This window comes from Punica granatum, chromosome 2, assembly GCF_007655135.1.
Source record: "Punica granatum isolate Tunisia-2019 chromosome 2, ASM765513v2, whole genome shotgun sequence".
Taxonomy (NCBI): Eukaryota; Viridiplantae; Streptophyta; class Magnoliopsida; order Myrtales; family Lythraceae; genus Punica; species Punica granatum.
In genome coordinates this window covers 7410101-7424519 of record NC_045128.1, presented here as the reverse complement: position 1 = coordinate 7424519, position 14419 = coordinate 7410101, and the positions used below count along the sequence as shown (strand labels likewise).

At 38.8% G+C, this 14419-nt stretch overlaps 2 protein-coding genes across 6 annotated transcripts; one reads left to right on the top strand and one right to left on the bottom strand.

The window, feature by feature from the left end:
- Positions 1-820: 820 nt before the first annotated feature.
- On the top strand, positions 821-10003 carry LOC116195927 (villin-4-like). Of its 4 annotated transcripts, none has more exons than XR_004154734.1 (25): positions 821-1091; positions 2479-2601; positions 2695-2794; positions 3319-3387; positions 3739-3975; positions 4104-4281; positions 4722-4854; positions 4970-5132; positions 5253-5400; positions 5485-5585; positions 5808-5963; positions 6047-6115; positions 6217-6285; positions 6382-6519; positions 6621-6749; positions 6882-7029; positions 7139-7149; positions 7244-7384; positions 7512-7637; positions 7944-8009; positions 8151-8481; positions 8655-8866; positions 8966-9163; positions 9299-9388; positions 9537-10003. XR_004154734.1 is itself a non-coding variant. In XM_031525357.1 (24 exons), the coding sequence occupies exons 2-23, from the start codon at positions 2546-2548 to the stop codon at positions 9077-9079; spliced, it is 2895 nt and encodes a 964-aa protein (XP_031381217.1). In that variant the 5' UTR covers positions 821-1091; positions 2479-2545; the 3' UTR covers positions 9537-10003. The 4 variants fall into 4 exon arrangements, 1 of the variants encoding a protein (XP_031381217.1); XR_004154735.1 differs by having other exon boundaries at positions 9299-9410; XR_004154733.1 differs by lacking the exon at positions 9299-9388.
- A 379-nt stretch (positions 10004-10382) lies between these two features.
- Positions 10383-12975, bottom strand: LOC116195928. 2 transcript variants are annotated; one of them, XM_031525359.1, is made up of 4 exons: positions 12424-12975; positions 11791-12074; positions 11318-11345; positions 10383-11066 (listed from the first exon to the last, which is right to left on the bottom strand). In XM_031525359.1, exons 2-4 carry the CDS (start codon positions 11805-11807, stop codon positions 10599-10601), a joined length of 513 nt encoding a protein of 170 aa, XP_031381219.1. In that variant the 5' UTR covers positions 11808-12074; positions 12424-12975; the 3' UTR covers positions 10383-10598. The 2 variants fall into 2 exon arrangements, with proteins under 2 accessions (XP_031381219.1, XP_031381218.1); XM_031525358.1 differs by lacking the exon at positions 11318-11345.
- Between the last annotated feature and the right edge of the window lie 1444 nt (positions 12976-14419).

Sequence of the window (14419 nt, the reverse complement as noted above, 5' to 3'; positions counted from 1 at the left end):
GCCCATCCTAGGACTCTCCGAATCTCTGCATGCATCACTTCCATTGATCATATGACACGTTGAATGGTGTAGTCGAAGTTTGTGTTCTTATTGTTTATGAGCAAAAGTGACGAGATTGGAGTCTTTAAAGTTAAAACAGTCTTGAGATTAATACTAGTGTCCTTAGCTAACGTACTGGTTAGATTGTGCGTTGCAGGTGACCATAATATTCTGATATATATAATTTTGGTATTAGAATTTCATGCTTATAATTCAATATGTTTCTAAATATTATATAAGAATACTCTTTCAATAAGTATGTGGATCATACGATTTTTTGTTTATTTTTAGTAAACTCCAAAAACAAAAAAAGGAAAATTATAATAGAAAGGTACAAAATATTTTTTTTCAACGTTTACCCTGTCAATAGGAAGTTCAATGGCTCCCAAATAATTCAGTACTAGTTGAGTCATCCATTAAGAGACATAATTCTCTCAATTATAGGTTTTCTCTATCGGCACAACATGAAAATAATTTAGCCCAATCAAAAGAGGAAAAAGGAAAAAGAATTTAGGAAACATTATTCGGGTAAAGGAGAAAGATTACGTAATTTAGGCTCTAAATTCGTTTCCAACCAGCAAAGAAATTGTCTAAAAATTCAAGAAAGGAAATTAAGATTTTATCAGTAAAAATTAAGATTAATCAATTAAATTAACGTAAAATTTTTTACGGTTCTGTCTGTGTGTGTGTGTGGTCTTTTGTTTGCCGTTAGTGATAAGCACGCCTGGCATTTCATCATTCCCTCCAACCCCCCCTTCTTCTCTCTCTCTCTCTCTCTCTCTCTCTCTCTCTCTTTCTGCTTTTTAACTTTTCTTCTTCTTCTTCGTCTCTCTCTCTCTCTCTCTCTCTCTGTCTCTGTGTCTGTAAAAAGAATTGAATTGCTAGCTATTCGGGATTCTTTCCTCTTTCTGTCTCTAGACCCGACTTTCCTTTCCTCTCCGTCTACCCTTTTTCTCCGCTCAACTTTCTGTCAAGCAAAAATCCACCCCCCGAATTCGATTGGATTCTCTTCATCAGCTCAGCAAGCTCAAGATTGGATCTTTCAACTTCCAGTAAGCTGATTCCTCTGTTGGGTCCCTTTTTTTTTGTCTGACCCATCTGCCTCTTCTTGCTGAATTGCCTATCTGTTCCGTTGTCCTCTGTTGTTCTTTGTCTGTTTGACTGGTTTGGTGAATTTGATGCTCGTCTTCACTGAATCCGAGAAGACATGCCATGCCCAATTGGGTGTTGTTCTGTTTTATGGGGAGCAGGAAAAATCTTTAATTTTTAATGGTTTTTTGTCGAGATGAGTGAGATTAGTTTTCTATTCTGGATTTTTGTGCTGTTCCTGAGCTGGCATGCATGCGCGCACCAGCGTAGTGTTCATTATCTGAGGAGGATTTCTTTGTTGGGGAAGACTGAGAAATCTGCGCAGGTCATGAGATCAGTTTTTTAAGTTCATGGTGATTGATGTTATGCTCTCTTCTGGCTTCGTTGTTTCTCCGAACTGAAATCTCGGTAGCAGATATGCCCGGCATTGTGTCTACTTTTACGAATGCTTCACAAATTTCTTACTAGTTCAGTTGATGCTTCGATCAGGTTCGTACAATGCCATTAGTTGTGCAATGCAAGAATTGGAAAATGATGCTTTGTGAGTGTTTGGGATATTCTGGAAAAAAAAAATTACGAATTTTTTCTTCAGATTTTATTGGAAGATGAGGTTTTTTTTAGCAAATGGAAAAGTTTAGTTTAGTTTTTTTTTTTGGGGACAATTTTACTAAAACATTTAATGATTGGATAATGGGGGCTCGTGAGAGTAGCAGATCTGAATTTGTGGAAGTTCAGTTGAAAGTAGAGTTTACTCATACTTTCAAGCATTTTGAGCTAAAGATTCTGCTTCTCTTTGAACTTGCTTGTTGTATGAAGTTTCCACAGTTTTGTCTACGTGTGGTTTCAAATCTTTGTCATTGAATTGCCTAGCAGACCAGCAGCTCTGAATCGGGAATTCCCTATTTAAATGCCTCAGTTTTGTTTGTTCTGATAAGCTCTGTTTTCCCTTCATGTTTGGATATTCCCACTTTGTGTTTTGGCTGAAAATGATAATCACTTAGAACCTAGTGGCTTTAAATTACTTTCTGTATCTGCATAATGAGCAAAAGTGTTGCCAGGTGGATTATCACAATGTGCTTTTGTTTCTGGATGTTTCATTTGTTTATATTCATTTGACTGACTTGGGAAGTAGTATAGTTCGACATTTTGGATTCCGTGACTTCGTATTGTCTTATGCATGTAGAAAAAAAATGTCAAGTATGGGTGAAAACAAAATTTCTGATTGAGTGTTGAGGAAAATGTAGGAGTTCAGATTTAATTTTTCTCATTTTTTGGAAAAGGACTTCTGGTTACAGGCTTCTCTTTATCATATTCGCCGTTCTTTATGGTGCCAAATATGATATGCTACAGGTGATATTCCTCTTTCTCGAAGTGAAACTCGCAGAGACTGAGAAAGACAACTTCAAAATAAATCAGTATGGCAGTTTCCATGAGAGACTTGGATCCAGCTTTTCAAGGGGCTGGACAGAAGGCGTATCCTTTCTCTAATATCTTCGAGATGCATGTCTATATGTGTTAGTTAACATATCGAGCATTACTATTTTATCTCCTTGACTCTTGCATTAGTGGAATTGAGATATGGCGCATTGAAAACTTCCACCCGGTTCCTGTTCCCAAGTCTTCTCATGGGAAATTTTTCACAGGCGATTCATATGTTATTTTGGTGGTATGTTGTTGACTTGAGCACTTTATGCTGCTGAATATATCATTTTCCTGGTGTCAAAGACTTGTAATACTGTAGGAATAGAAGATGGTTCCATTCAGTTCTCAGTTAGATTTTTTGTGTTATTGGCCCTCCTTTAAATATCCAAAAAATAAGCTATGCAACGCTGAAAAATTTTGCTTAACTATTTATAAAAATAAGTAATAACAGTAATTTGCAGGACATACATCTTATTCTAAATTTTCATCTCTCAAAAGAATTGACTCTTTCCCATGGAATAGTAGCTTCATTCCAAGGATGTTTTAATGTTTGGCAAAAGAGAGCAAACATGCTTTCAGGCTTTAAATTTTGGTGCTAATGGAATTAATCGCAATCTGCTTATATTCAGTTAATAAAGAGAGTATTTATAGAAAAGCAACCTTGGATGCTCAATTTTGCTGTTATCATATGTATGTATATACACATTATTTTGAATGAGTAAAATGTTGCACGCTCATTGGTTTTACGTATTGTTATCCCACTTGCAGACAGCTGCACTAAAGAATGGCGCCTTGCGTCATGATATTCACTATTGGCTCGGAAAGGACACTTCACAGGTAAGTCGATACAGCTATTTACTTTTAATTATATTAGGCTGGAATTAGTCAATATGTTAACTCACTTGCCAACTGATTTTAAAGCATAAACCAGTAGTTGGAGCTGCTGTGTTTATATTTGTTGGAATAAGTCCCTTCATGTAGCTAGTAAAATAGATTATGCACATCGGAGACTTTAAATGAAATCAGGATGCAAATTACAGAGCCTTGAGACTTGAACTCAAAAACCGTTTCTGTGAGAATGCATCCAATTACGAGCAAATGCTTGTAAAATTTAAGCTGGTAGATAAAGGCGTAGTTTGATGTGTTGTATTTTGTATCTGATGCTATTGCGACTTTTTGTTTAAATAGGATGAAGCTGGAACTGCAGCTATCAAAACAGTTGAACTAGATGCAGCCCTAGGAGGACGTGCTGTACAATATAGGGAAGTACAGGGTCATGAGACCGAGAAGTTCTTGTCCTATTTTAAGCCATGTATAATACCCCAAGAAGGCGGTATTGCATCCGGTTTCAAACACGCCGAGGCCGAAGAGCACAAGATACGATTGTTTGTTTGCAGAGGAAAGCATGTTGTCCATGTGAAAGAGGCAAGTCTTCCATTTAGCTGAACTTTGTGATTGTGGAATATCTCTTTACTGCTTGTACAGAATGTCTTGTTTACACGATAAGTTTCTTTTGCATGGTCATCTCACTGCATGCTTTGTTTGCATGATAGGTTCCGTTTGCGCGATCTTCTCTCAATCACGACGATATTTTTATTCTGGACACAAAATTGAAGATATTTCAATTTAATGGGTCAAATTCGTCCATTCAAGAAAGAGCCAAAGCACTGGAGGTTGTTCAGTACATTAAAGATACTTATCACGATGGGAAATGTGATGTAGCCGCAATTGGTGAGTGAATTCGTAAGTACAAGCACTTCTATTTCTGGCACACCATGCAGGCTAATTCATGTGAAAATTTAAGTTGGTCAAATGGAGTATAGTCAGGCTCAACCAGTAAAATTTGAATTGTGTGTAAGACATAGGAGGTTGGTTAAGAAATGTATAATACATACAAGGGAGTTCAAGGACTCGAATCTGGAGCCTTGTGTTGCCATAGTAAACCACTCGTAGATCATGCGGTCTAACATTTTAAGCTCGTAGAGTGACGCTGTTAAGTTGCGATGTCTCGGGTAACAAAAATCGTATGCATCTGATATATTTCTAGTGCCATAGTAAACCACTTGTGAACCATGCGGTCTGAAATTTTAAGCTTGTAGAGTGACACTATTAAGTTGCGACGTCTTGGTAGCAAAAATTTTATGAATCTGATATATTTGTTTCTAATATAGAGGATGGGAAACTAATGGCTGATGCTGAAACTGGAGAGTTCTGGGCCTTTTTTGGTGGCTTCGCTCCTCTTCCAAGAAAAGCAGTCGGAGAAGACGATAAGACCATTGATTCTTATGCTACCAAGCTGCTTTGGTAAACTCGATAGTCTTTTTCCATTTCAATTGCCCTGAAATTTCCTAGTATGAACACACCAGTTAAGTTAAAAATTAAATTGAATAATGTTCTGACTGGAACTTTATATTTTAAGTGTGGAGAAGGGGAAGGCAGAACCTGTGGAGGCTGAAGCATTAACAAGGGAGTTGCTAAATACGAACAAATGTTATCTTCTTGATTGTGGGTTAGAAGTGTTCGTGTGGATGGGGAGAACCACCTCCCTCGAGGACAGGAAGTGTGCCAGTGCCGCTGCCGAAGTAATTTAATTTTAACTTGCAGAGAGAGTGCCTATATATGCGTGTGCACGTATATCTCTGAATGATCTTTACCTGATGATGTTCAATTTTTGACGACTTTTTATGTTCACGATCAAACAGGAGTTGCTTCGTACTCCTGATCACCCACAATCACATATAATCCGTGTCATTGAAGGATTTGAGACGGTGGTCTTCCGGTCAAAGTTTGCCTCGTGGCCCCAAACGGCTGATGTGGCTGTTTCTGAGGATGGAAGAGGCAAAGTTGCAGGTTCAAAGTATTTTTATTTCTTCGATTATATCTTTAGTATCAAACCTATTCTGAGCTGAGCGTCCTCTCGTGCTATGCTTGTAGCGCTTCTGAAACGTCAAGGAGTCAATGTTAAAGGTCTGATGAAGGCTGCTCCTGTTAAAGAAGAACCTCAACCGTACATTGACTGCACTGGAAATCTTCAGGTGCTTCATATTGATTTATTCTTGTTCAGATATTATGCATAAATTTATCTGCATTTCTTCGCAAGCATGAATAACTGAATGATAAGCCCAATATGTGAAAATTTCATATTAGCTACCTATTTTAAAAGTTACAAGTTAGCAGATGGAGGGAATCTTACATAAAACTACGCATAATTCAGCTCTGAGCTAATTTTGCTAAGAAGGATACGATCATTGCCACAGGTTTGGCGAGTAAATGGGCAGGAGAAGATTCTACTTCCATCCTCTGATCAGTCAAAGTTCTATAGTGGAGACTGCTACATCTTTCAGTATTCTTACCCAGGAGAAGATAAAGAGGAATACCTCATAGGCACATGGTTCGGGAAGAAAAGTGTTGAGGTTAAAAATTTCTATAACAGCGTGAATACTTTTGAATCTTTTTCTCCCACCTTTTCATATCTTACTCTGTTGTTATAATACAGGAAGATAGAACTTCTGCTGTTTCACAAGCTAATAAGATGATCGAGGCTTTGAAATACCTTCCTGCTCAGGTAGATTCCCTTTTCACTGCTTTCTTTATCCACATGGAGCCTTTATTTACCTTCAGTGAGTCACTAATTTTAACAAAAATCAAACTGTTGTTCATTCATAGGCTCGAATATACGAAGGGAAGGAACCCATACAGTTCTTTGCCATCTTCCAAAGCTTCATCACTTTCAAGGTTAGCTAAGCTGATGAATTCTTATTTAATCACTCTCTGTGTCAGTTATGTAAGTTTCTTGGGACACGGAAATGTGATATTTCCATAATATTTCAGGGAGGACTTAGTGATGGATATAAGAGTTATGTTGCTGAGAAGGAAATTCCTGATGAGACTTATAAGGAGGACGGCAATGCCTTATTTAGAATCCAGGGAACTGGTCCTGACAATATGCAAGCAATTCAAGTTGAAGCAGTACGTTTTACTTTCTCCCCCTTTTATTTTTGGGACAGCAGTCAATTTTAAATTTTTGTTATTGACATGGTCGATTTGTGTCTGCATGCTCTAATTTGTAGGTTGCATCATCTTTGAATTCCTCGTACTGTTACATACTACATGCTGGGGCCACCGTATTCACATGGTCTGGGAACCTGACAACTTCCGAGGATCAGGAACTCCTTGAGAGGCAGCTCGATGTCATAAAGGTCCAATGAATATTTAGAAAGGAGATATTCTTTCATTTTATATACATACTGGGAAAGTTGGTGGTTAAATTAATATGCCAGGAGCACTCTTGTGCAAGTCCCTTTCCCTGACCTGGTCTCCACTCTGTGCAGCCAAATGTCCAATGTAAAACACAAAAGGAAGGTGCCGAGTCGGAACATTTTTGGGAGTTGTTAGGAGGAAAATCCGAATACCCATCTCAAAAGATTGCACGAGATGCTGAAAGTGATCCTCACCTGTTTTCTTGCACTTTCTCAAAAGGTATCTCTTCCTTCTTCCTGGTAAATTCTCTCCTGTTTCTCACATTTCGATCTTTCGAAGAGTAATCCGTGTACTCACTGGTCCTTTTTCTCTTCCCATGTTTTGTCAGGAATTTTAAAGGTATGGGCAATGTTTACTTTTCCTTGGAAGTGCATTTGAGCATTTTTTTTTTTAACTTCTTTGGGCTTTCACCAAACTGAAAATCTTATTGCAGGTGACGGAAATATACAACTTCACACAGGATGATTTGATGACTGAAGACATATTTATCCTCGATTGCCACACCGAGATATTCGTATGGGTTGGTCAACAAGTTGACTCCAAGTTGAGAGCCCATGCTTTGACTATCGGGGAGGTAGAGCTTCCATTTTTTTTTTCCTTCTCTTTTTAAATCATATAAGCTTTTGCTTATCACTCTTGAATGACCTTATGAAGACTTGGGATTTGCACAATCAGTAACTATTTCTCATTGATTTCTTCAGAAATTTCTTGAGCGTGACTTTCTCTTGGAGAATCTGTCCAGGGAAGCTCCAATATATGTGGTATCTGAAGGAAGCGAGCCCCCATTTTTCACACGCTTCTTTACATGGGACTCCGCAAAATCTGCAGTAAGTAGCTTTAAAGTTGTCGGACTGAAAAATGAAAATGGGAACTGTGAAACTGGAAGTCCCAGTTTTCTGTTGATTTTTCCTTTAAAACGATGATGGAAATGATGAAATCATAATACCAGATCATATTTTACGGACATATTAATCATGGAATGTCCTATAAAGTATAATCTAATCTCTCTCTCTCTCTCTCTCTCTCTGTTTTTTGGGTTCCGTAGAGTCTCAACTCTATATTTTGTGTAAATGAGAACGAAAACTGGAGAACTAGAGAAACATGGTTTCTAATTGATATATTTTTTTCCACAGATGCATGGTAACTCATTCCAGAGGAAACTTACCATAGTGAAGCACGGTGGTACTCCATCTGTAGATGTAAGTCTTCTGTTTCGTTTATATTGTAGGTCATTATGTTTTTATTTTTGTTAGAATTGTGATAAAGGGATAATTTCTTTGATGATCTCTATATGTTTTCTTAATTAAATGTCAAATTTCTTATGTGTTTCTGATGATCAGAAACCTAAACGAAGAACGTCTGTTTCATATGGAGGAAGATCGAGCATGCCTGACAAATCTTCTCAGCGATCAAGAAGCATGTCTTTTAGCCCTGACCGAGTTCGCGTGAGGGGGAGATCTCCAGCTTTCAACGCACTTGCTGCCACTTTTGAGAACCCAAATGCGAGAAACCTCTCCACTCCGCCCCCAGTTGTGAGGAAGCCCTACCCAAAATCTGTGACCCCTGACTCAGCAAAATCGGCTTCCAAATCTTCGTCTATTTCTGCTCTCAGTGCCACTTTTGAGAAATCTCCCCCAGTACGAGAAGTTATCATACCCAAATCTATTAAAGGTACACATCGGAATTCCATTTTAATTATCATACCCCGATCTATTGAAGGTACGCATCTATTAAAGGTGCACATCCGAGATTCGAGAAGTATAAATTTCATATATAAATATTTTAGAATGTCTGGCATATGCATATATAAACGTACATCCAATAATCAAAATCCATGCGTGCAGTGAGTCCAAAGAGTCTAGAGGTGCCTAAATCAACCCCAGACTCGAACTCCAAAGAGAATTCCATGAGCAATCGTATAGGGTCCCTGACTATTGAGGAGGATGTCAAAGAGGGTGAAGCTGAGGACGAGGAAGGGCTCACCTTGCACCCCTACGAACATCTTAAAACGACATCAACCAATCCTGTGACAGACATAGATGTCACCAAGAGAGAGGTAATTTCATAGCTAGTTTGTGATCTATTCTATTTTCTGGTCGGATCGATTTTTTCCCCCTTAACTATGGTATAACGTGATTCTGCATTTTGCTTGCAGACTTATCTTTCATCAGCAGAGTTCAGGGAGAAGTTCGGAATGACGAAAGAGGCTTTCTATAAGCTGCCGAAATGGAGACAGAACAAGCTTAAGATGGCACTTCTGTTGTTTTGAGTATATTTCGATAGCTACAAGTTTTTTCCATCTTCAGCTTTCTGCCAATATTATTGCATGTGCAAGAGGCTTTCTTGCAAATAGGTGCGTACTCTTTCTTGCATATCATCCCGATAGAGCATTTGGCTCTCAAGAATTTTCTCGTCTCCATTCTATGGGAAAACTGAACTCTCGGGAGAACATCTTTATTGACGTCTTCCTGCTTTTTGAGTTGCGCAGGCTGCAGAAAACAGTTTTATGGGACAAATAATTAGTTTCTCTTATTAGACTGACACAGAAAATTCAGATATGTAAGTTCACAGTCAAAAGGTTCGTGCCAGACAAAGAACTGGTAAAGAGAACTGTTTATAGAAAAGATTTTGACCAAAAATCGAAACGCGAAAATTCTCTAGAATAAATGAGCCTGGCAGATTTTTCTGTAAAGAGACTGATCGATTTGCTCTGTTTATTGCTGCAGTTGGGGAATTTGGGATCTCCTGAGTTGAAGGGACAGACAAGCTTTGATCTTTTAGATGCTCCTGCCCCGAAGGAAAATATTTTTTCTCCTATAATCGATAAACAAAAGCGGATCTTTTTTCCCGTCTCTTGGAACTGGTATTGTTTGAGAGTCTAGAATTTATTTCCTTCATTTTTTTCGGATCATTGAGTTAGCTGCTTGGTTGGGTTTATTCTTTCGTTTCTGAGGTGTGTTGTTGTGAGGTTGCAGTTTTGATCTTCTTCGGATTTTCTTTTTTCCGGCTTTCTTTTTTCCCATTTCGAGAAATTTGATTCCTTGTAACTTTAGTAGGAAGCGCGGGGCTACAAGTTCGATTGTATTTTTATCGTCATGAAGACGGAAGTTGTGTATAAGATGGGGTAAGAGAATCAGCACACTTGTTATATCTGCTTTGGTAACGATAAAAAAGGTGTGATTTTATTTTAGTATTTTTTTTGCATATTTTTGCGCCTTTGAGGCCAATGTTTGGTGCAATGAGATAGGCCGATTTCCACCTCTGAACGAATAGCGCAACAGTTCGTATTCGGAGTTTCTGCAAGCTTTCATTATGCAGAATCTCGTCCATCTGCTCCAGCCATTGAATCTGCAGGCACACCCTCGGTTTACATTTCTTGTGTTAATGTATAGTATCCTCAGAAAAAAATGTAAGCAAGCGTTGTCTAATGATGTTCGATCTCCTGTTCTCGGTCGGCATCAATCCACATTCTGATCATTCCGAGCGAATGATCTACTGGTACGGAGAGGTAAAGCAACTTTACTTGCATCTGAATCAACTTTATTTGATGTTAAAAGGAGGTAATGCGTGTGTGAATATGAGACAATGCAGCAATAAATATAACATCAGAATGAACCGGCCTTGCAGAGAATCTATTTACAATGAAAACTCTGAATTACGATGATCCTCAACTGTAGAATCAGTAGGAGCTGAATCGGGAGTTCGGAACTTTTAATCGTCGAGCGCGTGTTTAATATTCTTCTCTAGAAAATCTTGAATGGGGCTACATCTGATCTTCCTCTGAAACCTCAAACCTGAAAAAGCCATTGTGGCCGTTTTCTTTCCCGATCAGATGTCTCCGTCGAGCCGCTGTTGTCAGGAGCAGGACCGCCTCGATCAGACTCGATCGAAAGCAAAGGAACAAACTTCTTTTCTGCCTCAGCCTTTGGCTTCCTCTTGCTCGTTTTCCCTCCTAAACTCAGAGTGAGCTCAACTTCATGCTCCTCCATGGAGCAGCCAACTTCATTGTTCGTCCCACGGCTCGTGTCGGTTGAGATGTCTCCCTTGATAGGCCCTCCGAGATCGAAATTTCTCGGGCTCGGCGGGTCGTTTCTCGGGCTTGGGAAGGCTTGGTTGGGCCAACTGATGGAGTTCATGTTGGTCACTGAAGAAGTTGTAGTCGGCAGCGGGGCCCAAATTCTGCTTTGTTCAAATTGCTTCTTGACCTCATCCATTAGCATCTTCTGAACATTATATAGCCTATGGAGTTCTCTGACCTGCAATACGGCGCCGTTTGTCGCTTAGTAACCAATTTATGCATTCGCTTAAAAAGAAAATAAATAAAAATAAAAAATAAGGTCTGACAAATTTATTCAGATGCTGCAATTTCTACGTATCCGACTCAAAACTTTTAAGCTAATAAACTGTAAAAAAGTCATTTTTATTACTCAGATATGCAGTTCTTTCAATTCAGTTCTTCGATACGGTGTATAGAAGAAGAACATGAAAAACGAGCGAAGAAAATTACCGAAATAACTTGCAAGCTTTCCCGTTTGCTGCAAAAACGGTCCCAAAATCCATAAATTAAGATTTAGTAAGACAAAAGTCGTGAAAATTTAAATTCAGATGATGGGATAGACATAAATCATCTAGTGATGGCCATTAGGTTGCAACTAACTTACAAGACGAGAATTCTCCAGTTCTCTTTTCTGATTTTCCGGAAAACAATGAAACAAAAAAAAACGAAAACAGTGAAATCTCCATGTAAAATTATTAGAGTTGGCGCCCCAAATTGTTGGCACAAATATAGAAGAAAGAATCTCGTAGAATAAGAAAAACAAAAATTACTGTATGAAGCATATGATGTGCAAAATCCCGATATAATAAATCGCAAAATTCCGTAGTACTCCACGTAAAATCTATAATAAGGAAACCGGATCCTCGGGAAATCAGGAAAACCGAGATGTATGGTTTGTTCTTCACAGTTTTCTGTTCATTTACCTGTTGTTTGAAAACATCTTCTTGCATCTGCATTGTCTTCTTGATGTATTCTATGTTCCGAATCTCTTCGTTTCTATCCATCATGCCGTCTTCTCGTTCTTGTTCCCAGAACCCGCAGAGTCCTCTCTTCTCTGTTCTTCTCTCTGCTCTCAGATTGCTGCTTCTCAACTTTTCCGTATCATTCACAATGCGAAAAGATGTAGTGTTCGTTTTGCTGCTGCTGCTGCTGCTTATTGGTGAACTGGCCAGCAGATTGATTGCATATTCAAATCTGGTTCCCATATCTGAAACAGATCAAGACGTCAGTCAGAATCAACGGAACACTTCAAGGTAGTCAGTTGTTTAATGAAGAGCATGCGGGATCGAATTTCGACATGTGAGCAAAGAAGGCAATTCTGCGGGATTCAGCCCCCATCCAATACAGTGAAATGTTTCCAGTTTTTCGTTCACTCTTCTCGGGAAACAGAGAAAACACACCAAGACTGTGCCCCTTTTTCTATCCAAACAGGACAGGCTTATTTGATTTCCCTTTTCTTGGAAAACAAGATTATCAAAAAAACCGACCTCCGGAAGTGAACTGAAGGGCATTTCGGGAAACTCTCCCTCTTTCGATTTTGCATTTGATCTTATTACCTGCAGAAGTAGAAGTTGAACGGGTGGATGGGATTGTCGGTATGGAAGCTCATTGAACATCTTCTTCCTCTTTACTCATGCCAATCTCATCATCCTCCATAAGCAGAAAACTTCTTCTTCTTGCTGATGAGAAACGCAGCCCCAGCAAACAGACGAAACCGAACCGACCAATCACCAACTCATCACGGGACCATAAATAGTCTTCCGGCGGACCGATCGAAGGGGGAGAGGATTTAACAACTGGAGTTGGGTTGGACTTTGGGGAAGGGGAGAAGGGTTGCTGTGTTCTGTAACGGAGAACAGAACAGCAAATGGTGTGTGTCTCTCTCTTTGGGCAGGCCTAAGCTAAAGGGGATCTCAAAGATTGATTATAGTATGAAACGGTTTTCGCTTGGAGCAACAACAAAGGAAGTTTCTCTTAAAAATTGTTTTTTGGTTAATTAATTGTATAAAATTAAATTAAATCAAATCAAGGATGTGGTGTTATTGTGTTGATTAGTTTAGAGGGTTTGACAGGCTGTGATGGAGGAGGGAGGCAATGGAAAAATTCAAAAGCTGTTGGAGCGATGCAATGTGATATATATATATATATATATATATATATGCATAGATATGTAGCGCTTGTAAATCTTAAATTTAACTTTTAGTTTGAATCTCGGGATTTATATAATACAGTCGTACTCTTCGAAAATCGCTTATCTACTGATAACAGGATCTATGACGTATAATTCTAAAAGTTATCACATTTCATACGATGTCTCATTGTTAAGAACTGAAAGAGATTTAAAAGTGACCATATGGTCTCTGACTAGATAATGATAACTGTTAGCATAGGCGCCTTGGAAGGAATGATCGATTGTAGTAGAAGGGGCTATACACTTTCGATGTATGAAATATGTATTCACGCTTGTACAAAAATGAAGGTAAGTAGTATGGAATGTTGTTCAAGTCATGTGAGATTATCGAGCCCCGCACATTCTCGTAAATTCTAGTAGTGGTTGGTCGAATCAAGTGAAAAGGTCAAGTCCAACTCCCGACACATAATTAAGGTTGCGTATTATATACCAAGACTCGAATGTAAGAAAGGTGACCGTGTTGAATAATATCTCCCCATCAAGCAAAGTGTGGCCTTTGGAGTGTAATGTAATGTATGCAGATGATGACCCTTACATCATCATTGAGGGGATTGAAAGATCGGTGGACGGGCCACAAAGCCAAATAGATTAAAAAGCCTATGCTCATGTTGGGTTGTCAACTATATATTCCAGACAAGTCACCCACGGCCACATATCCATCAAGAAATTGGGGTAAGTGCATCATAAAAGGCTGCTGTTTGTTCAATGTTTCTTGCCCTAAAACAGCACTGCCTTTGCCTTTTCCATTCATTTCTTTTCGATTCTAGAAAAGATTGCGGAGTTTAGTACAAAAATAAAAGAATCAAATAAGAGAATATTAAAAATTTTAGTGGTGAAAATTGAATATGAAATCTATTAATTTCAAGTCGGTTATTTGTGCCATTTACTAATTTTTTTTCCTTCTCTTTCTCTTTATTTCTTCTTTTCTATTTTGTGAAATCTTTCTTCTTCCGTTAAGTTTTATATGCAAATTTTATGGTTCCGGGGAAGCCTGTCGCCCCGTGGGTCCAAGTCCGACTGATTAAACACATTAATGGGACCATCGGACGGTTCCGGGAAATTCTCCCCCGTTCCCGAACCATAGGAAATCTCTGATTTCTAATACTAGTTTTCCGGAAAATATTCAAGATTCCTTTTTATAATGTCCGCACGCACAACAAATAAGCCACATCTACCCACCCCCTGCTATGTTGGAGATCTTGCCCTCCAGATTTGACTGCAGCGGTTCCCTTCCGTTTGAGCACAAAAATTGATGCGAAAAGAGCTGTCCTATAGCATTCACCAAGTGCTCGATTCACATTTTCCATATGGAGTATGCACTATGAATTTTATCCGTATCGATTTCGGACTCTTAATCTAAA